The 23,687-nt window shown below is 42.4% G+C and overlaps 1 protein-coding gene across 3 annotated transcripts in view; it reads right to left on the bottom strand.

Annotated features, from left to right (window-relative positions):
- Nucleotides 1-5,089: 5,089 nt before the first annotated feature.
- The window catches only part of pcmt (protein-L-isoaspartate (D-aspartate) O-methyltransferase), a 51,714-nt gene continuing 33,116 nt past the window's right edge, over nt 5,090-23,687 (bottom strand). For all 3 annotated transcript variants that reach the window (XM_038805056.1, XM_038805046.1, XM_038805064.1), the window contains 4 exons: nt 21,343-21,463; nt 21,010-21,095; nt 18,977-19,183; nt 5,090-5,890 (listed from right to left, as the gene is read on the bottom strand). In XM_038805056.1, coding sequence (XP_038660984.1) covers nt 19,004-19,183; nt 21,010-21,095; nt 21,343-21,463 — 387 coding nt within the window. In that variant the 3' untranslated portion in view covers nt 5,090-5,890; nt 18,977-19,003. The remainder of the gene's footprint in view (nt 5,891-18,976; nt 19,184-21,009; nt 21,096-21,342; nt 21,464-23,687) is intronic.

Raw genomic sequence — 23,687 nt, forward strand, 5'->3', positions numbered from 1 at the left:
AACCCAAAGATGTGCAGGGTAGGTGGATTGGCCATGCTACATTGCCCCTTAAATTGGGGGAAAAAAATGATTGGGTACTCTAAACGAATAAGAAAAAAAACATAGAGGACATAAATAACATCTCACAAATGGCTCTAAATAAGGGAATGGGGATGGTGGAGGAGGGAGGAATAATCACCAGGAAAGTGGTACTGAGAAAATTATTGGAGCTGTGGGCCGACAGGTCCTGATGGACTATATCCTAGGGTCTTAAAAGGAGTGGCTAGTCAGATAGTTGATGCATGGGTTTTAATTTTCCAAAATTCCCTAAATTCAGCAAGATTCAATTAGATTGGAAAATAGTGAATGTCGCTCATTCAAAAAGGAGGGGAGACAGGAAGCAGGACATTTCAGGTCAGTTGGCTTACCATCTGGCATGGGGAAATGTTATAGCAGGGAACTTGTATATTTAGAACTGAGATGAGGATGGTGAATTTGTAGAACTCGCTGCCCCAGTGGGGTGGAATCTGAGTCATTAAATGGTTTCAAGGAGATGGACATATTTCTGATACAAAATGGGTTAAAGAGATAATAATAATATTAATAATCGCTTATTGTCACAAGTAGGCTTCAATTAAGTTACTGTGAAAAGCCCCTAGTCGCCACATTTTGGTGCCTGTTCAGGAGGCTGGTACGGAAATTGAACCCACACTGCTGGTCTTGTTCTGCGTATGGGTAACAGATGGGGACGTGGATTTGGGACCAGGACAATTTCAGCTATGATCTGATTGAATGGTGGAGAAGGCTTGAATGGCTGAATTGCCTACATCTGCTCCGAATTCCTATGTTCCTAATCAAGGTAATCAGGCAGAGCTAACATGGAAAGGGAAATCATGTTCAACCAGTTTATTGGAGTTATTTGAAGAAGTAACATATGCTGTACATAAAGGAGAACTGGTGGATGTACTGTATTTAGATTTCCAGAAGTTATTGTGGAAAAATAAACACTCATGGTGTAGAGATAACACACTGGTATGGGTAGAAGATTGGCTGGCAAACAGGAAAGAGAGGATAAGCAGAAATGTTCTGGTTGGTAAGATGTTGTAAGTGGCGTGTCACAGGGACCAGTGCCGAATTACTTGGATAAAGTACACAAAGATATGGTTGCTAAATTTTCTGATGACACATAGATGTGACGAGGACATAAGGAGGCTACAAAGGGATAGGTTAAGTGAGTGGGAAAAGACCTGGTAAATGGAGTATAATGTAGGAAAGTTTGAAAATTGTCTATTTTGGCTGGAAAGGTGAGAGATTGCAGAGCTCTGAAGTGCAGAAAGACCCGAGTGCCCTAGTGCAAGAATCACAAAAGACAAGTATGCAGGTACAGTAAATAACTAGGAAAGCTAATAGCATATTATCATTTATTGTGCGTGGAATTGATTACAAAAGTAGGGAGGTTATGCTTAAGGTATACAAGGCCTTGATGAGACCACATCTGGAGTGCTGTATACAATTTTGGTCTCCTTATTTATTGGAAGGCTGCAAATCTGTTGGCAGCAGTTGAGAGAAAGTTTACGATACCAATACCTGGCTTATGAGTAAAGGTCAGAGAGGCTAGGCTTGTATCCACTGGAGTTCAGCAGAGTAAGAGGTGACTTGATTGACATATATCTAGAGGGGCATTGACGGTGGAAGTTGAGAGGACGTTTCCTGTTGTCGGAGAATTGAGGACGAGGGGCGACTGTTTAATAATAAGGGGTCCTCCATTTAAGACAAAAATGAGAGGAATTATTTTTCTCTCACAGGGTCGTGAGTCTTTGGAACTATCTTCCTCAAAAGGCAGTGGAAGGAGAGTCTTTGAATATGTTTAAGACTGAGTTGAAAGGTGTAATAAGTTCACGGAGGCAGAAGTCCCTTCACCAGAATTCCTGTTATTAACAAAACCAACAGCAGTACAACCAGGTACATTCACTTGCTGTCTACACTGGGAGTGCAGAGGATCGGATACTGCCTGTTACATACAGAGAAAGGGCCACTAACCAGTGAACTCAGATTCTAATTGGCCAATCTCAAAAGCCTGGCCTCGGTCATTACAAAAGGATTCTTCATTGTTGATTGTCCTAAAAACCCATCTGGTTCACTAATGTCCTTGAGGGAAGGTAATCTGCTTATATGTGACTCCAGATCCACAGCAAGGTTGGACCTGTATCCATTAGAGTTAAGAAGAATGAGGTGTGATCTTACTGAAACAGACATGATCCTGGCAGGACTTGGCAGGGTGGATGCTGAAAGGGTATTTCCCCATGTGGGTTAGACCAGAACCAGGGGACAGAGTTTCAAAATAATGGGTCTCCCATTTAAGATGGAGATCAGGGGAATCATTTTTTTTCTCTGAGAGAGTCAGGGGTTTTTGGAACACTCTTCCACCAGAGAGTGGTGGAGGCAGGGTCATTAAATATTTATAAGGCAGAATTAGATTCTTGATGGACAAGAGAGGCAATGGAAGGATATAGGGAGAGGAACTGGAGTTGAAGTCACAATTAAATTAGCTATGATCTTATTGAATGGAGGAACAGACCTGATACATTCAACCATTCAACCAGGTTCTGTAGTTGTATTAGGACAACACTTTCCCATGATACTGAGCAGAGAGATGCCTCAATAGTTGCACTAGTCAACCTTGTTCTTGTACAGGATCACAATCTTTATTTCACACATATCCTGAGGCACTGCCCCATCTAGCAGAGGCAGAGACGTTTGTGCAGATTTTGCAGAAGTTTTAGTTTGTTGTGCTTGACAAGTTCAGGCAATATCATCAGCACCCTGCTCACGGCAAGCGTCAATAGCGAGTTTGATATCCAACTGTTCCATGACTGGCAGGCTTTCTATAACATCTTCAGTGTCGGTGTTCTCTCCAATGTACAACGCAATATAGTGTTCCATACATCTCTCCAATTGTTTATTGCAATGAGTGATGACCTCTCCTGCCGTCTTTTCAGTGAAACATTTTCTTTGCTGATGGGCCTGTTGCCTTTTTGATCCCTTCATACATACCCTTGACATTCCCTGTGTCAACGGACATCTGGATGTTCCGCCAGAGTTGTTACCAGTTGCTCGACCTATAATAAAGTATGCTTTCTTGCTCAGATCACTCTTATAATTAATGAGAGTGACTCACTTTGCTTCAGTGACAGGTCCCATCACAGTGATGCTAGTCTGGAAACAGTCAGCATTTTACTGCTTTTGCTACCAAAAGTGTAGACAACACAACTGTGTTGACAGCACAGTATTGTAGACGGTGTCTCCAAGTATGTTTTATTTCACTGTGTGGGAATGCCACACAGTGAAATGCAACGAGTACAAAGTTGGACATGATGGTCCCTCTCATTGACAGCAGACGTAGCAGCCATTCTCTATGCCAATCAAGTTGGGTTTATCACTTGGAACTGTCGTCTCCAGTACTGTAAATTCTCAGAAGCAAAACTGGAGTTTTTGCTCTAGGGCACAAGGCTGGGAAAAATTTATGGAGACTCTTAGCTACCCAAGTATCAAGGTCTCCTTCACAACCTCCCCCGTTGAGTCCAAAGGAATGGAAAGCAATATGTTTGGCACCACTTTGGTTGGAGGAGTTGCTGAAAAAATATATTTGGATATCAGACTACCTTTGGACTTCACTGCTGATTTTTTGGTCAGGGTTTACTCCCCGAGCCTGGGGCTGCAAGGGATCCAGTTTCTCTGTATTGCCATAAGGAGGCACTGCTGAGGACGTATGGAGCAGCTGTGTCTAAAGAGACACTTAAAACATTTGGCTCACTTTTTCACATGGCTGCTAGCCAGTGAAATGGGCTGGAAATGAGAAGCAAAATAACACAAGGGGAAAGCATGCTATTCTTCACCAAAGATTCATCACATTGACCTATTAGGCGCACACAGGTAGAGTCAGTAACCAGAGGGCACAGATTTAAATTAATAGGCAAAAGAAATATGAGAAATGGTATTAAACAGTAAGTTATGACCATTTGGAATTCATTCCCTAAACATGTGATGGTATATCAATAGTAGCACTCAGAATAGAATCATAGAATTTACAGTGCAGGAGGCCATTCAGCCATCGAGTCTGGACCAGCCCATGAAAAGAGCACCCGACTTAAGCCCACACCTCCACCATATCGCCGTATCTCAAACTTCACTAAGGGACAATTTAGCATGCCCAATCCACCTAACCTGCACATCTTTGGACTGTGGGAGGAAACCGGAGCACCCGGAGGAAACCCACGCAGACAAGGGGAGAACGTGCAGACTCCACACAGTCACCCAAGGCCAGAATTGAACCCGGGACCCTGGAGCTGTGAGGCAGCAGTGCTAACCACGGCTTGGTTACAGGGAAAAAGCAAAGGAGTTAGTTGGGGGGTGGGGGAAGGTGATGGTGAGGCGAAGGCATGGATGAACTAACTAGAAACTTCTAAAAGTGGGCACAGGCATAATGGACCTAAAGAGTCGAAAGGTATTACTATCTGTATGCAGTGACCGCCCCCCCGACCCATGACAGAAAGGTGAGAAATTTCTTCTGAGGGTCGTGAATGCTTATAATTCTCTACCAGAGAGCTATGAGAAGTGGGTTATTAATTTAGCCTTGAATACAAGAGTTATGGGGGATGGGTAGGGAAATGGAGTGAGGCCAATATTACATCAGCATGATCGGAATACTGCAAAAAGTTTTACAACACCAGGTTAAAGTCCAACAGGTCTATTTCAAATCACTAGCTTTCGGAGCACTGCTCAGTCCTCAAACCCGAGGAAGGAACAGTGCACTAAAAGCTAGTGATTTGAAACAAATCTGTTGGACGTAACCTGGTGTTTTAAGACTTCTTACTATGCTCACCCCAGTGCAACGCATGCATCTCCATATCATGATCTGAATAGTTAGAGCAGGCTCAAAGGACATTATGGGCATGGTTTTTTCCTATTTCTCAGGATTTCACACCCATTCATGTGCAATACTAGAGTAAGGCAAATCATCGTTGTCGCCAATTCTATCATATAGTTTTTTTTTTACACCTTTGCAATATTGCTGCTTAGCATAGGTCAGAAAAATGTACTAAACAACTCATCTGCTTTTAAAATTTATTCGCAAAGCAATAATGCATACATTGAGGAAATTTTAACTGCGATCCATAGTGTGTCATAAGCTCATACAGCATGGGTTACATCATTTCTACTACATTCAACTGTGAAGCAACACAAAACGAATAGCAGCACAGAACTTAAAACTAATTTTGAAAGCATCAATATGTTCAAATCTGTCCAAGTTTACAATCAACAGTGCATTTGCCACCTCAGCATGTAGTGCTTGGGAGGTTTGATTCCAGGAACAAGATGAGAAACATGGTGATCTTGATGGCAACTCAAGGCACACTGCAATCTTCAATGTTTAGTGCTTAGTTACACCTGCATACAGAAAGGTCTTGCATATGTTATGTCATGGGTGCACAAAGTTTAAGTTGTAATGGTGCAGGATTTTGGACACCTATCAATTCAAGATGAGGGATGGGGGGGGGGGGGGGGGGGGGGAAGAGGAGGGGGAAACTAGCCACACCACACATCTGCTGGTACTTCTTGCTGCAGCTTCACTCTTGCCAGTTAAAAATGAAACCAAGCCACGTAAAACTTCTTCCAACTCTGCATTTATTATTTTAGTTTTAAAACCCTTTATGGCAGCTTCTTCCCAGGCTAGGTTTGTTGAATCATTAAAAGAACACTGTTCCACACCAGTCATTAAATGTGTGCGTGTGTTTTTTTAAGTCCAAAACAAGCTGCAATGCTGTCATTTTCAAAGCATTTAGAACTGGAGATATGCACTCCACATTAACATCAGGTTCTGAGCACACAGATGAAGCTTCACATTTCATCCCTGTAGGTTTAAAAGAAAAGTTAGAAACTATAGCACAAATTAGCTCATCTAAGTGATCACAGTAATAAAATCAAAAGCGGTTGCATTTCATTCAGCAGATTCTGCTACAGATACCGCGTCTTAACCTCAGGACTGAGGCCATCCTGGATTTCAGATCGGGTGCTTTGTGTCAACTGGGGTTAAGGGTCACTCGGGAATAGACTGGCACGCCAAGCAGCAGCAAAAGGGCTGGTTTAGCACAATGGGCTAAACAGCTGGCTTGTAATGCAGAACAAGACCAGCAGTGTGGGTTCATTTCCCGTACCGACCTCCTGGAACAGGCGGCGGAATGTGGTGACTAGGGGCTTTTCATAATAACTTCATTGAAGCCTACTTGTGACAATAAGTGATTATTATTAACTAGTCGGGCGACACACTGGGCCAATGCTAGCCGAGTTGTCCAGCTAAGTTTGTTTTATACTTTACTCCATTAAAATTGATGCATTATACATTCTAAAAATTTTGGACAGCTTGATTTGAGACACTATTATAGTTATTGTTCTTGGGGCAGAGATGCTGAAGGGGAGGCTCAATGTGTGCTCAAAATTATAAAGGCTTTTGATAAAAATTGATTTAGAGATGTTTGACACTGGCAGGAGGCTCAGTAACTAGAGGGCACAGATTAAAGGTAATTGGCAAAAGAACCAGAGGAAAAATTAGACATTTTATCAAACAGCAAGTCATGATTTGGAACGCATTCTCTCAAAAAGGTGGAGGAAAGCGATTCGACAGTAACTGAAAGGAAATTGAATAAATAATTGAAGGTCAGGATTGCTGGGTTACAGGGAACAAGCTCAGGTGGTATGGGGTGGGATTGGAATGAACTGGAAAGCTTTTTGTAAAAGTCAGCACCAGCACAATGGACAAGAGTTACAAGATATTGTTATTATTTGTATGAAGTGACCTACCTATCTCAGGGACATATTGGATTGTATTTCACCTCAGTTTTCACTCTGCCCTGCAAATACGCCAACGGAAGAAAATGTTTACCTACAAAGAAGCGGATTCCAAAATAGAAGTCCAATCTTAGTGATTCTGGAGTCTTCACATTAAATGTACTCATGAAGTCAGTCCACGGGGACAGGGAACCTAGAGACACTGAAGTAAGATACCAACTCCTGCAGGGAGTGCAGATTTATTGCAAATGGTCAATCAAACGGGTTCAGATAAGGTCACGGTGGCAAATGTCTACACACAGGAGGGTGGACCACTGTGAACTCACCTCATAACCTTCCAGGGCCAGAGAGCAATTTTTCACTTTATTTCCCCAAGTTTGCCTCCAGTTTATTAGCTTCTTCAAAGAGGGTGCAGTATCAAGGGAAAGCAGATGGTGGAGTTGCACTGTAGAGGACTATAGAGGAGTTGCACTGTAGCTGTTTACACATGCACAATGAATGGACAAGCTAGTTCTTCAATGCTTTTTAGGGCAAGTTCAAGTCTACCACGGGGCAGCACGGCGGCACAGTGGTTAGCACTGCTGCCTCACAGCACCGAAGTCACAGGTTTGATCCCGGCTCTGGGTCACTGTCCGTGTGGAGTTTGAATATTCTCCCCGTGTTTGTGTAGGTTTCGCCCCCACAACCCAAAGATGTGCAGGGTAGGTGGATTGGCCGCGCTAAATTGCCCCTTAAATGGAAAAAATTAATTGGGCAAAATTTTAAAAACAATTTTAAAAAGTCTACCTTGATGTAGTTCTGGGGCAAGGTGCATGCAACATATAGATGAGTCATTATTCATAACTTGCAAAACAAACAGAACTTTATCAAATTCTTCGATGGAGCATCAGAGGAGGCCGTATAGGGCTGTGTATATGGACTTCATTTGAGGAACTAACACATTAGACTTTTTAGCATACGTGATGTTTATGGGATTAAAGGGGCTATGCAGCATGAATACAAAATTGTTGAGGAACAGGCAGCTCTAAAAGGGGTCAGCCTTAGGATCACTTCTCTTCAATATAGATCAAAGACTTGGATTTTTGGGGCATAATTTCAATGTTCGCAGAGGATCTAAAATTCAGAAACATACACAATGAGGACATTGAAATGGGCCCATGGCCGAAGAAACGTAACAGAAATGTGAAGTGATACCTTTCCATATTAAGAATACAAAGCAATAGAAACTAAATGGCAGAATTGTTGAGGGAGTTCAAGAGTAGAGATCTGGTGTGTATGCATACAAATCTTTGAAGGTTGCAGGGCAAGTTCATAAAGAAGGCTGTTAAAACAGCATAATTCTTGGCTTTAATTCTTAAGAGCAGGAGTAAGCTAATTGGTTCTTTGAGCCTGCTTAACCATTCAATACAATCATGACTGCAGTCTTAAATTCACTTAAGTGCCCCCTCTAATTCAGCCTTGAATAAATCCAGTGGTCCGGTGACTACAACTTTCGGAGGAGAACTCCACAGACTGACGACCCTCAGAAAAAGATTGTCTTCATCTCCGTCTTAAAAGGGAGACCTCGTATTTTTATACCGTGCCTCCTAACTCTAGTTCACCACCACCTGGAACCATCTATCCCATCAAGTCTCCTCAGGATTTTATGTTTCAATAAGAGAACCTTTCATTGTTCAAAACTTCAATGGGTAAAGGGACAACTTGTTCAACCTTTCCTCATAAGCCCCTCATCCCAGGAATAAGTCGAGTGAACCTTCTCTAAACAACCAACAGGGAGACTACAAACCTATTCAAGCTCCGCTAAACCTTTACCAAACACTAGTTCGGCCTCAGCTGAGCACAGTGTTCAATTTGGGGCAACACATGTTAGGAAGCATCATAACCTTGGAGAGGGCTTACTAGAATGATACCAGTGATAAGGGTCTGGAGTTATATGGAAACCGGAGAAGCTGGGGGTTCTTCACTTTAGACCAGTGAAGATTTGAAGGAGATTTAATAAAAAGGGGTTCAAAATTAGGAATAGTTTTGGTAAGAATGATCAAGGAGAATTGTTTCCAGTAGCAAGTCAGTCAGCAGAAATCAGATTTAAGGTGAGTTACAAACAAGCTACAGCAGCATAAGGGAATGTTTTAAATATAGCGAGCTGTGGTGATAGGATTAATTGTTAGCCCTACCTAGAGCCAACAGAATGATTCAACATAAAAAGGCCCAGGTTTCTCTGGTTCCAAAGCACACAAGATTATTTTTAGTTGGGAACTGTAATTTTTGAAACTAAATGAGAGAATGCCTGTTCCAAGGGGCTGACACACAGGCCTGGATAAGGGCAGATCACAGGGAGGTACATGTTGGATGGACTTAACCAGCTGTTCACGCTGGCGGGATATTCCGGTCACACCGGTGGCGCACATGTCTCCCAGCAACGAGAAATGGAGGGAGCAGAAAAACCCGCAGGTAGGTTGGTCAGTAAATCCCGCCTGCTTTGTTTGTGCAGCCATGGGGCGAGATGTTGAAAGTTAAGCAATGGGAGTCTTATTAAATCTCTCAAGGAGACAGTCTGGCTTTGGGGCATCTCAGAAGAGGGTTTGAAGTTCAGACCCCCAAGCTCAGATCAGAACGAATAAATTTATTGCAATTTAATTGATTCTAGCGGTTCTTTGTTGTTGTCAGACTGGCATGTTTTGCACATCCTCACTACCGTTTTGATATCATTTGTTAGACCCTGACCAATACATAATTTCCCTTGCCCATATGTTCCTGGTGTAACTATATTTTTGAATTAAGGGGCTATTTAGCGTGGCCAATCCACCTACCCTGCACATGTGTGGGTTCTGGGGCGAGACCCACGCAGACACAGGGAGAAAGTGCAAACTCCACATGGACAGTGACCACGGATGGGATCGAATCTGGGTCCTCAGTGGCGTGCGGCAGCAGTGCTAGCCACTGCATCAACATACCCACCCTGTTGTGACATGTTCTGGCAAAGAGCTTCCGGTAAAAGCATCTGATCACATCGTTTAAAATACCTAGTCCATCTCCAGATGTCTGACAACTCATCGTATCACATCAACTTGCTAGAATAAATATCCAGATTGCCTTGTAGATCATGCACTCTACCCTTCTGAACCTGGGTGCACCAGGTGTTGACCAAAACTCAGAGGATATATCTTCTATTTTGATCTGTACACTGTCTACCAGTAGGTCTAGCAAAACATCCAGATTCCTCCCAAATTTACAAATTTGTTCGAAGTAACGATTTTGCTACCTAGTTTGTAACAGACTTTGAAGTCTTATCCCTGCACCCTACAGTCTGACTGATGCACTTGTCAGTGGCTTGTGCCAACTCATTTCTAATGATTTATCAGCTTCACAATGAATCATTTGCCAAATAGGGAACGTGTGGAATTTTGTGATGCTGAGTGCCAGAGCAAGTGTCTTGCACTCCTATGTTTTAATAATTAGATTGCATTTGGAATAGACTTGAGCCAAAGGCAATTCATTTTTTAAAAAGCCTTGCATAACGCATGCTCTGAACCTTTATTGAGATATGTCGATCATATCAACCTCCAAGACTTGCCTTGTTTCTCGTGTCATGGCAACGTCTCTTCTAGCAATGTCCTTTTAACTGACACAAACACATTTTGATAGCTCTTGTCATATATATGGAACATCTTCCTTCACAGATCTCGAAGTGATGTTTTATTGGCAAAGTAGGTAGGTATAGCAAGAAGAAGTTGAATAGTCCAATGCATTTCTGCCAGTCCTCTCTATTCTGGGGTCAAGTGGGATCCTGGAACTTGAATAAATATGCAGCCAAAGAAAATAATCTGACCTACAGTCACCTAGCATTTCTTGCTGTTGAAGGTGAGCCTGCCATGATGAGCCACTGCCATTAGAGAGTGTAACTTTCGATCATGCTCTTCTTTGGTTTTGCCCATAATTGCAGTCAATTGGGAATGCATATATAGTCAGGGTTACTTTCTGTAATCCTGGCCATATGCTGTTAAGAGCAGATCCTGACTAATGGATAAACCAAAAGGTAATCTCTTGAAGCAGCATCTTCTGAAAGGTGTCCTGAATTTGGTCATCTTGAGATCCCTCTGCTAAATGAACTGACCAACACCTGTGTTTGACATCCAATTTGTAGAAACATTTTGCTTCTGTGAATTTGGATATCAATTCTTCTAATCTTGGGATCTTATATGGCAGAGTGAGATTTACAGGTCTTGGTCCAAGCACACCCGGATTGCACCATCTTTTTTCGCTATGCACATAAGAACATAAGAACTAGGAGCAGGAGTAGGCCATCTGGCCCCTCGAGCCTGCTCCGCCATTCAATTAGATCATGGCTGATCTTTTGTGGACTCAGCTCCACTTTCCGGCCCGAACACCATAACCCTTAATCCCTTTATTCTTCAAAAAACTATCTATCTTTACCTTAAAAACATGCAATGAAGGAGCCTCAACTGCTTCACTGGGCAAGGAATTCCATAGATTCACAACCGTTTGGGTGAAGAAGTTCCTCCTAAACTCAGTCCTAAATCTACTTCCCCTTATTTTGAGGCTATGCCCCCTAGTTCTGCTGTCACCCGCCAGTGGAAACAACCTGCCCGCATCTATCCTATCTATTCCCTTCATAATTTTAAATGTTTCTATAAGATCCCCCCTCATCCTTCTAAATCCCAATGAGTAGAGTCCCAGTCTACTCAACCTCTCCTCATAATCCAACCCCTTCAGCTCTGGGATTAACCTAGTGAATCTCCTCTGCACACCCTCCAGCGCCAGTACGTCCTTTCTCAAGTAAGGAGACCAAAACTGAACACAATACTCCAGGTGTGGCCGCACTAACACCTTATACAATTGCAACATAACCTCCCTAGTCTTAAACTCCATCCCTCTAGCAATGAAGGACAAAATTCCATTTGCCTTCTTAATCACCTGTTGCACTTGTAAACCAACTTTCTGTGACTCATGCACTAGCACACCCAAGTCTCTCTGAACAGCGGCATGCTTTAATATTTTATCGTTTAAATAATAATCCCGTTTGCTGTTATTCCTACCAAAATGGATAACCTCACATTTGTCAACATTGTATTCCATCTGCCAGACCCGAGCCCATTCACTTAACCTATCCAAATCCCTCTGCAGACTTCCAGTATCCTCTGCACTTTTCGCTTTACCACTCATCTTAGTGTCATCTGCAAACTTGGACACATTGCCCTTGGTCCCCAACATGATGGAGCTGCACCAGTTGCTGTGACGCATAGTGGAAACGGCCATTTCTCTCTATTTCATCCAACTCATTCATAAACCTCTGCAAAGGCAATATGCTCATCTATGAAGATCGATTGCATCTTCTGAGGTGCCGTACAGCATCACTTCTGAAATTTTCTATAGTGCTTAATCTGCATGGGTGTATGTGGTAGGTTATGGGCTGACTCAACACGATTAGTTTTGGCCTCTTCTGCTGCAATTGCCATATTGGCAATCTTGTGTATAGACTGAGTTCTGTACATGCCAGTAATCCTGCTATTGCTGATCCACCAGGTAGAATACTTGTGGTTTCTGCGCAGACTTGCCACCGCTGCATTTTAATGGGATGACCCATTGTATGCAGTCAGTGTGGCTGTTGTAGGCTGTATTGTGGACTCCCAATGGTCTATCAGCATTTGCACTCACATCAACTTTAGCAGCGAACATGTTAAATCCCTTGAGTAGGCTTCCATTGAGCTCTCCTGTAAGGTGTATTTATTAGCTCTAGTCTGATATTGCTGCTTTGGCTATACTACTTGGTTAAGCAAGGGCTGTTGCATCTTAAGATTGTTGAAGTTCCTTCAAGGCACTTGAACAATTTAGTTACAATGTGAAATGAGGTTGAGCAAACATTATTTCTCGTTCATAATGCTGGTATGTTTACAAGAAAGCTGCCAGCTCCTTTAAAATAAAAGCCACAACCCAATAAATGTGTTAGTTCTCCTTTGTTATGGCAATCCATGCGCTCCAAATAAAAGGTTCTGTAATTGGCCTAGTATAATACTAAACAATAATTTAATTCAGTCTGCTGTTACAGTAGATATTTACAGTAGACTGGATTGCAAATTGATAATATTGCAGAACAAACTAATTAACTACATAAAGACTCTCCTATATTAAAGGCTGATCAAAAAATGTTCCATCTACTCTCACTTGCTCATACACAGAAAAACACATGAAGGTGCATATATACTGAATTATAATGTGAATTCTCATCCCGAGCAGGAATGCATTCTACATAATCTTAATCCATAAATATAAATGCAATATGCTATAAAGCTTACATCTTTGACCAAGCTTTTTGCTACCTGCCCTGATAATCCTTCATGGAGCTCAGTACCATTGCTCTTTTAACATTGCTGTAAAATAACTTGGGATGTTTTATTTTAAAGGCTCTATATAAATAAGAATTGTAGTAGTTTTGAGAAAATTGGATCGATTCTGGTCAAATCTCAGGAAAATTAAATTGAGTCTGAAGCCAGTTCTATAACTGGCTCTATAACAGGGCTGGTTTAGCAAGTGGGCTAACACAGCTGACTTGCAATGCAGAACAAGTCCAGCAGCACAGGTTCAATTCCCATTCGAGCCTCCCCGAACTGGCGCCGGAATGTGGCGACTAGGGGCTTTTCACAGTAACTTAATTGAAGCCTACTTGTGACAATAAGCGATTATTATTATTATGTTTAATAGTGCCATTGAGGGAAACAAATGTATTTCAGACTGATTACTAGAGAAATGGCAGGGAAAATTATTCAAATGTATGAAGCAATTTGAAGGGAAAATCATTCTTTTACAAAAGTAAAATACTGCAGAGGCTAGAAAACTGAACAAAATACTGAAGGAAGTTCTTTAACATGAAACGTTAATTCTTCTCTCCACAGTTGCTGCCAGACCTGCTGCAGATTTCCAGTATTTTGTTTTTTTACGAGCCACCCTTTTCTTGGGATCGTTTGATTTTCAGGCTCAAATTTGTTTGCACACATCCTCCAGTCACTGAAGTTTTATTTACCCATTCCTTTTAACAAACCCCGACTTCTTTCATTGTTTGCCAACAGTAACAAATAACAAATTTACATTTATTTATTATTCCCGTCACGTCTTAGTCATGTCTCTTGGCATGTGTTTCAGTAATTTTTGAAGGGTAGCTATTTGTGCAAACAATGTGTTTTGTAATTTCAACTGGTTATATTTGAGAGATTGAAAAATGTGCATACAAACATCAGCATGACAACGGAGATGGATGGACAAAACAATAGATCTTTGTACTTACCAGCCCCTGCATCAGCAGTGGCAAAATACTTTTGAGAAAATAGCGTGCAGGGGAGATAGCTAAATGTGAAGCGCTTTGTTCAGTATTTTGGTTTTGTGCTTTTGAGAACTTAGCACAATCAAATCAAGTCTGGATATTATGGTGGACAGTTAGTCAGTGTATTCTGAAATTGTTTTAGTTTGTTTTAAACAGCATCTTCCAAGAACTGCTGAAGAATCAGAGAGAGAAAGAAATTGGAAGCATGCAAGTTTAAGTTAAGTGAACTACTGTGACTGGTTGGTTGACAATGTCATGGGGATAGCACATAGACCTAGGGGTATGTGAAAAATGCCTCCATGGAGAAGGGAGGAGGAAATCAGGAGCAAACAACAATTTTAACAGTTGCCTGGATTAAGATGACATCTTTGGAACCTACTGCCTTGTTAATGTGTTGAGCAAATAAATAAAAGTTACTGATCTCATCCTCTTGGTTGAACCGATCCACATCAGGAGCCCAACAATACCTTGGTCACACAAGTCAGTAGTTGTGCTGAGCGAAACTGAAATTCGAGCTGAATAACAATCAGTATTTGAGGTGGAGTGGGACATTTTCACCCAAGTCTTCCGAGCGGAGGATAACATGGCTCGACCAGTGCATCGGCCACCATGGCTTTGCTTTGTGCTGAATTCTGCTTCTACCTGAAACAATCCTGCCCCCCAAATGGCATGTCCCAAAAGCAGAGACGAATTAAACTCAAAATCTGGAGTCTAGAATTTCCATCCAATTAGAACTATAGAGAAGATATGAGATTTAAGACTACACAACTATTTACTAAAAAAGTGGTGTATTAATACAAAAAGTAAAGATTTATTGGGATGTTGACCTTTATTTCAAGGTAGCTGGAGTGCAAAGGGGGAAGTTGTGCTTTGTTTGTGCAGGGGCTTGATCAAAATCTATCCACATTCAATTTTAGGCTCAGCACCTCCAAATATTGGCTTTGAGGGGATACAATGTACAAGTAGATTCAGCAGAATTATACCATGGCTGAAAGGATTAAACTAGGAGGACAGATTGCACGAGTTTTGAAGACTGTGGGGGGGATATAAATTGTTTCAAACTATTTAAGGTAGATAAGATACAATACAGAGGTACAATTTCATGTTGGAGAATACAGGACAAGGGAGACATGACCTTAAAATTAGAGCCATGCCAATTAGGAGTGAAATTGGGAAGAACCCTTTTCACAAAGGGGAGCGGAAATCTGGAAATTTCCCCAAAAGACTGAATGCCGCAACAAGTTTGAGGAGCTGAATGGCCTATTCCTGTTTTGATGTACTGAAGCGCTGCATCTGCAGCAGGCTGAATGTGTTTAAGGTCTCAAATTGATGGTGATTGTAATGATCAGTGTCAAAATGGTCTGTCATTTGGAAGGGCACATGGCACTGGAAACTATTGTTTTTATCAAGTTTCAACATAATAGCATACAAATTGTAACTGAAGAATTACAGTGATGGAAGAAAGAAGGCAACACAGCTTGGGACTAGAGAAGACTTAAACTTAGTAATGGGCACACATGTACATATCTCCATCTTTTCAGAATTATCATTCCTCCAAATGAGGCCACCTGCAATTTGGCAGGGCAATTGCCTACTTTTTACCCAGTTTCCTGTTCTCATCTCTGCCCTTCTCGTGTATTTCATACATTTGCTTTTACCCCGTCCAAATCTTGGTAAGAGACAGAATAACGGTAACCAGCTGAGAATTCTGTGGTGACAAACTTGCATCAAGTCTTCACCACCTGCAATGCACAAGTTAGGAGATGGACTCGTTCCTGCTTGCCTGAACAACACAAAGAAACTCAACACCACACAGCGCAATGCAGCCTGCTTGATTGGCACCCCATCCACCACCTTAAACATTCACTCCCTTCACTATTGTGCACCATGACAGCAGTGTGAACCAGCTACAAGGTGCATTTGGCAGCACCTTCCAAGCCCCTCTCACAAGAGCACCAGGCATCTGAGAACACCACCAGTACATTCCTCTCCAAGACACTGGTCATCCTTGTGTGGACATATACTACCATTCCTTCATCATCACAGAGTCAAAATCCTGGAAACCCCCTGCATAACAGAATGTGGAAGAACCTACACCATATAGACGGTAATGGTTCAAAACAGCGGTTCGCCTCCATCTTCAAGGGTAATTAGGGATGTGCAATAAATGTTGGCCTTGGCAGCAATGCCTATATCCCATGAACAAATAAAAAAAATGGCTATGCTTTCAGACTGAAGAACCTTCACTTGTTTTATTTAATAACCTTCTCTCCCTCGCTCGCCTTCCTCCATCACAGCAAGGGCACTTTTGCAGTTGTAAACCCCAACACATCTCATGGCTGCATTTGGGGCCTTGCAACTTGCTCGTTCAGACCTACCACACAGCCCAACTGCCCACATTCCAGAGCCCAGTTCCTCCATTTGCTTACAAATATGGTCATCCTATGGTAAAATGTTATATTCAACAAGCCCTCTCCAGTAACAGGATTGCCATCTTTCTTGTCCACTTCAAATAGTCATCTTACATTCCAGGTTCTCTCTCACTCATCTTTTCCACCACCCAATAACAAGATTTGGCTCCTGCCCGGTTTATGGCATCTTATTCTTTCCAGATTCTCTGAAGCTTCTGTATTTATTTATATTCAAAGTTCCAACTTTCATGGTTTTTCACATCCAGGTTTCACACACTCCATTCCAACTTGCACATGCATTGCTAATCCTATATTATCAATGGACCAAAATCTTCAACATTGCTGTCTAACAGCAATGTTGAAGTATCTGCACCACACAGAATACAGATTATGCCGTTTTCACATCCAATCTCTTGATCTTCCTTGCACATCACTTCCCACTGCTTACCCAGAATATGCAAAATCAGGTAGGTAAACAACAGTCACTGGGCAGGATGAACATTTTCAAAACATCATCCATTCCACAAGTGACATTGCAGTTGTAGGGCTGATCAAAACTACAAACAAATCTGCATAAGAACTTAACACCGTGAGCTAGTTGGACTTCCAACATCAGAGGATCCCAAACCTTGGTTGTTCCCAATCCTGCACCTGGGTTCCTAGGACTGGGAAGGTAGTGCGTCACTTTTGAATCATTGAATAGATATGGGCTGCAATGCCTAGGCCAGCATTTACTGCCCAGCCCTAATTGCCCTTGAAGTTGGTGATGAGCTTCCTTCTTGAACCACTACAGTCCACATGGGGGAGTTACATTTGGAGTGCTGTGGGGGTGGGAAGAATGAGTTCCAGGATTTTGACCCAGTGACAATAAAAGGAACGGGGATATATTTTGAAGACAAGATGGTGAGTGGCTAAGAGGGGAACCTCCAGGTGGTGGAATTCCAATGCATCTGCTGCCCTGTCCTTCTAGATGCTGGTGTCTGCAGGTTTGGAAGCTGCTAAGGAGCCTTGGGTGAGTTCCTGCAGTGCATCTTGTAAATGGTACGTAATGCTGCCACTGTGCAGTGGTGGAGGGAGTGAAAGTTTGTGGAAGGGGTAGAAATCAGGTGGATGCTTTGTTCTACATGGTGTCAAGCCTGGAGTGTTGTTCGAGTTGCACACATCCAGACAAGTGGAGAATATTCCATCACACTCCTGGCCTGTGCCTTGTAAGTTGACCTGTCTTGTAGCCACAATATTTATATGGCTAGTCCAGTTCAGTTTCTGGTCAATGGTAACCCCCAGGATGTTGATAATGGGGGATTCCATGATGATGCTATTGAATGTCAAGGAGCGATGGTTATATTCCCTCTTGTTGCAGATGGCAATTGCCTGGCACTTGTGTGGCGTGAATGTTCCTTGCTACTTGTCAGCCCAAGCCTAGATATTGTCCAGGTCTTGCTGCATTTGGATATGGACTGCTTCAGTATCTGAATGGTACTGAACGTTGGGGTCATTGATGAAGCAAGCAAAGATGGTTGGGCTAGGTCACTAACCTGAGGAACTCCTGCAGTGATGTCCTGGAGCCGACATGACTGACCTCCAACAACCACACCCACCTTTATTTGTGTCAGGTATTACTCCAACCAGTGGAGAGTTTTTCCCCTTGATTTCCACTGACTCCAGTTTTGATAAGGTTCCTTGATGCCATACTCAGTCAAGTGTTGCCTTGGATATCAAAGGCAGTCACTCTCACCTCTGGAGTGGGAGAAGGGGAAAGGTGTGCACGCTATATCAGGTAAACTCTAATTTTTCAAGGGCAGGGAAACTCACTGGCTTCGACCCATATGTGGGAAGCAAGCAGATGGCAGACCACCTTTGGCAAGCAGGACTGACATAGGGTTTGGAGGTGTGGCAGTGGGTTGCCTGCCACATCAACATTATCTTGGGATGGTATTTTGCAAGCAGATCAACGTTGGTGACTGCCCCCCCCCCCCCCCCCCCCCCCCCCCCCCCCATCCCACTCCTTATAGCTATCACAAGCTGGGACATTTGCTTTTTTCATGAGGCATCTGAAGCTGAAACAATGTGGCAATTAAACACCCTCAGTGAAACATTTTAATTTCATTAGGCAGCAAGGTTTCAAACTGCCACCTTAAAAATATACAATAAAACGCCAGCTTCCAAAATAATATGCTGATGTAAAGGCCTACCTTCCCTTCTAGCCCATGTATACTTGGAACAGTTTAAAACAGATGTTCCAAAGTATGCAACATTTGTAATTTATTAATCCTAACCCTTACTCCATACCTCTGCGAACAATAAATATCTGAATTAGTCCATTTATTAGATGGAATGGAGTTACAAAAACAAAAGCAGCAGCCAGGCAAATCACTGCAGCGTGCTCCAATCCACACCACTTCACCTTGTTTCCGAGGAAGATTGTGTAGAGTCACTTCCACCTTGGCACTTGCTTTTCTTGATCTGTTAAAGGCACATAGATCACTCCCATCAGGGGCTTCATACTGGTGCTGCCATTCGCTAGTTTGTCATGTTGCTCCAACATCTGGTTTCCACCCGGAGGGCCTACTGGCAAAATCATCCTCCCACCTGGCTTCAACTGGTCTAGCAGCTGGAGAAGGAAGAGGAGACAGTGAAGGAACAAGAGAGAATATGAATGAATAAAACACATCACCAAGAAGCACTACTTCCTGAATTTGGATTAAAGACACAGCACAGGCCAAGAATACTGTTTCCATATACATCACATCAACTTACAAGACAAATAGATGAGTTTACTAAGTCGAACACTGCAAAACGCCATCAAGTAACACTGCAAATGCTTTGCAATGTCTCATGGTTGTGAAAGGTGCAATACAAATACATTTTTCCCCCTACTTGTTTCAGATATAGATTTAACGTTGCCTGCATCTTGCAAGTTAAAGTGCACAGCATAGTACTAACTCACTGAGAAACAATAACAGCATTGATTGGGTTATGCACAAGACCCTGTCTGCCTCCTCATATCAGCCAGCAAAATGGGTCCTCAAAATCTGCAGCTGAATTTAAAATACCAGCTAATAAAACTGCTGTCATAGTGAAGCAGAATGGAGGCCTCAGTTTGGAGCAGTTAAACAGATACATTAAAGGCTAATCAGTGCTTTGTAAAAATAAGCTGACATTTTGTTCACATGGATTAGCCCCTAGACTCAGTGTCAAGCTTGCTGAGTCAGTAGGATTCAAATGATAGTCATGAAGTTTCTGTCACCCTCACTGCAAAGGTTTCAGGCAAGAAGTTAAGTGTAGGATGCTAAGGTGATACCAACTTCTGTTGAAATAAAGGGGCGGCACAGTGGTTAGCACTGCTTCCTCACCATGCCAGGGACCCGGGTTCGATTCGATCTCGGGCGACTTGTTTTGTGAAATTTGCACATTCTCCCTGTGACTGCATGGGCTTCCTCCGGATACTCTGATTTACTCCCACAGTCCCAAGATGTGCAGGTTAGGTGGTTTGCCATGCTAAATGGCCCCTTAGGGTGGGGTTGCAGGAGTAGGGCGGGGGATTGGGCGCTCTTTCGAAGGGTCAGTGCAGATTCAATGGACTGACTGGCCTCCTCCTGCACTGTGGGGATTCTATGAAATGCTGCAGCATGAAATTACGGTTTCCACCAAATCAGCAGGCCGCCCTGCAGAAAACCTTTCCTGGTTTAGCCAGTTTTACGTGAAGTATTAGGTAAAATCAAGCCACAACATCAGCCAAATCCATTTTCTTTGATCGACCAAGCCTACCTCTACACCATACACTTCGGTTTCTTCTCACTCCATGGTTGCATCTTATTGTCTTCAACACATTACTTATACTATTCTCTCCAGCAACTTTCGGAAGTAACTTATTCCATAGCCTCACAAGCAAGGAAACATAGCCCAAGCGAAGCTAACAAAACATTTGTTTAGTGCCTCTACAAGAAGCATACGCATTGGCCTGAATACTTTTTAAGAACCAAACTGGATTTGTTCAGTTCTCTGCATTTATTTTGTAATCCAATTACAGCTACATTAACAGTAAGGTGAACATGATTAATATTGGAAATGCAACCTGAGAGCGTCAGGCGAGGACAGATTTGAGCTCAACTGTGGATCCTTGCAACATCAATTACTGATGTTCACTATGTTAGTGAAAAGGTATTTGTAGATACCCAGGGATCTCAACTTAAAAGAACCAATGCCTCCAGCAAAGCATATTTACTTCAAGCTAAGGACTTTCATATATGCAGGTGGTTTGGAAATTTCACAGCCTGAAAGGATATCAAAAATAGAATTGGTCTCTTTTTGGCACTGATGGCTCTATACTTATTACAACCAGTTAGTTCAATTTGGTCAAAACTCTGAATAAATACAAAGGCCTGCAATGAAAGTGAATGATTCTCCAGCTTATGGTTTGGTTTGAAAATGACTTACCGCCTGTGGTACCGTACTTGCTGCAGCCCCAACATGGATGGCATCGAATGGCGCTTCCTCCGGATATCCCTGTCGCCCATCACCCACTGTGAACAAACAGATCCCCACCGATTATAGTCAATTGCTAGAAGATTTATGATTCCAAAACGAGAAACGCAAATTTTATATGTCCCCATTAGTAAGGCTACCTTTAAAAAAAGGGTTAGGTTTTATCCATGATTCCAGATTAAACAGAACAAATTAGAGAGCAGGTGCTGGACAGTTAACACAAAAACAGAATGCAAGTAACTTTGGGCCAATCCTCTACATTTGCACAAAAAGTGGCTCACTCACCTAAAAACTTTATTCTTCCTGATGAAAGTAAAGATGGATCATCTTTCTTAACATTATTTATGGAGTCATTTACCAGTTCCTTAATATGCTCAATTCCCACCACGCTTCCACTTGGACCGACCTGGATTGAAAGAAGGGAGCTTTGTATAACTACTGAACATTGCTTTCCTCTCTGCAAAATGTTCAAATTAAGTGCTGGAAGGGTTGGGCTGAAAAATGAAAACCATAATGAAAAGTCACAAGAGGTCATGCCCTACCAAGTGTCTCAGAGCAATGAATGCAAATATTTCACTCAAAGCAGAAAAGTCCAAGAGAAAGAAAATATTCTGTTTAAGTAACCCTACTCTGCCTACCATTTTTACTGAAAAAATCTTACTTCCATGATAGAAACCAAACTCTCCCACTGCTGTGATTATACTGTGTTCCATAAATGCATTAGGATCATCGACTTCAGGAAGCGTAGCATGCCCCCCCCCCCCCCCCCGGACCCCCAAAATCTACATCAATGGCTTGCTACGGAAGCTTAAAAAATTTGGCATGTCTGCAGCGACTCAACTTCTACAGCTGTGTTATAAGCGAGCATCCTATCCGGCTGCATCACAGCTTGGTATAACTACTGCTCGGTCCAAGATCGCAAGAAACTGCAGGGTGTGGTGAACTCAGCCCAATGCATCACACAAACTTGCCACCCTCACATTGATTCTGTCTACACATCCCACTGCCTCAGGAAGGCAGACAGCATCCCTCCCACCCAGGCTTTGCATTCTTCCAGACTGTCATCAGGCAGAAGGTACAGAAGTTTGAAGACCCGCACATCCAGACATAGGAACAGCTTCTTCCCCACAGCTACTAGACTCCTCAATGACTCTCCCTCGGACTGATCTGTTCCCTGTAAGAACACTATTCACAATGCCCTATGCCGCTCTTGCTCATGTTTTGCTTTGTTTGGCCCTTGTTCCGCACTGTAACCAATCACCGTTTGTTGATGTACTTTTTTGATTATTGTTTTTGTCTACTAGGTACGTACTGTGTCCGTTCCCTTGGCCGCGGAAAAATAATTTTCACTGTACTTCGGTACATGTGACAATAAATAGATCAATCAATGAGGAGCTACCAGGTCAAGAAATGACAATACTAGTTGGAGATAAAATGGGCATGTGAGCCAGTTATTCCATTAGGGTGGAACTGGAAAACAGAGATTATTGCAGATTTTACAATAGCACTATACATATGTGTAACAGGTAACATTTAATATAAACAGCAGCATCCTGAAAGAGATGCATTTTTCTTTTAATAACATCCTCACTGCTGTCCACTTGCACACTCCCCAAAAACCTACTCTTGAGAAAAGGGCCAGAGATTGCCCAAATTGTGTACACATTCCACTTGGCTCAGCTGAGAAAACTCCTGACATGTCCAGTCATTCAGACCTTCTCTTTTCCCAAGGTCCCAATCGCTCACTGTTCAAAGTACATGGTTCAAAGCAGTACCAGAAGAAAGCAAAGTTTATCTTGGAGTAAGCCGATTAAAAGTAGCAGCATTAATTTGGGTTCAAACCATTAGACCACTGATCTTGTATTTCAAATTCACCACTGTCTGTTTTCATCGCTCTATTCGTTAATTTATACATAACATGCTGAGTCATACTCTGTGACGTACTATTTTTAAAAGCTTGAATTTCTTCCTCGACCCATACTCTAACTCAGCAATATCCGAGCTATTGTTTAAGAGGCTCAGCAACTTCTCCCCTTAATGCATAATGTAAATGCCAAGTTAGCTGCACCAATTAACTGAGCAGTAACCCCATCATAAACTCTCACAACAATAGTCACTGGACAATAGGAGGAGCGACCAAAGGGATCATACACCACCCTGCCCCTCCAGTAAGCAATCTTCTACAGGATTTCTGAAAGATCACAGTGAAACTCCAACACAGGACGACATGCACACTGGACAGCAGTGTGTTATGAACACTGCTAAGACACCCAACAATCAACACAATAGTTCAAAGTTCTGCTCTCCTGCCACGTCCAGTCATGATTAGTGATGAACAACTAAACAAAGTAAGAAGTTTCATATTCCTCTAGAATGAGTGAGCCAAGCAGAAACCCAACCGGAAACATTTGCAACCATCAACCAGAATTCAGAGTGGGTGATTCATCTGGTCTTCCTCTGAGCTCCCCTGCATCGCAGATGCCAGTCTTCAGACAATTCAATTCACTCAAGTGTGACGTCGACAAACAGCTGAAGGCTCTGAAAGACTACGGGCCTTGCAACATTCCAGCAACTTTTTTAAAAAAATGTATTTATTCAAAGTTCTTCAAAAGGTTTTACAGAACACTCCA

Source organism: Scyliorhinus canicula, chromosome 1 (genome assembly GCF_902713615.1).
Source record: "Scyliorhinus canicula chromosome 1, sScyCan1.1, whole genome shotgun sequence".
NCBI lineage: Eukaryota > Metazoa > Chordata > Chondrichthyes > Carcharhiniformes > Scyliorhinidae > Scyliorhinus > Scyliorhinus canicula.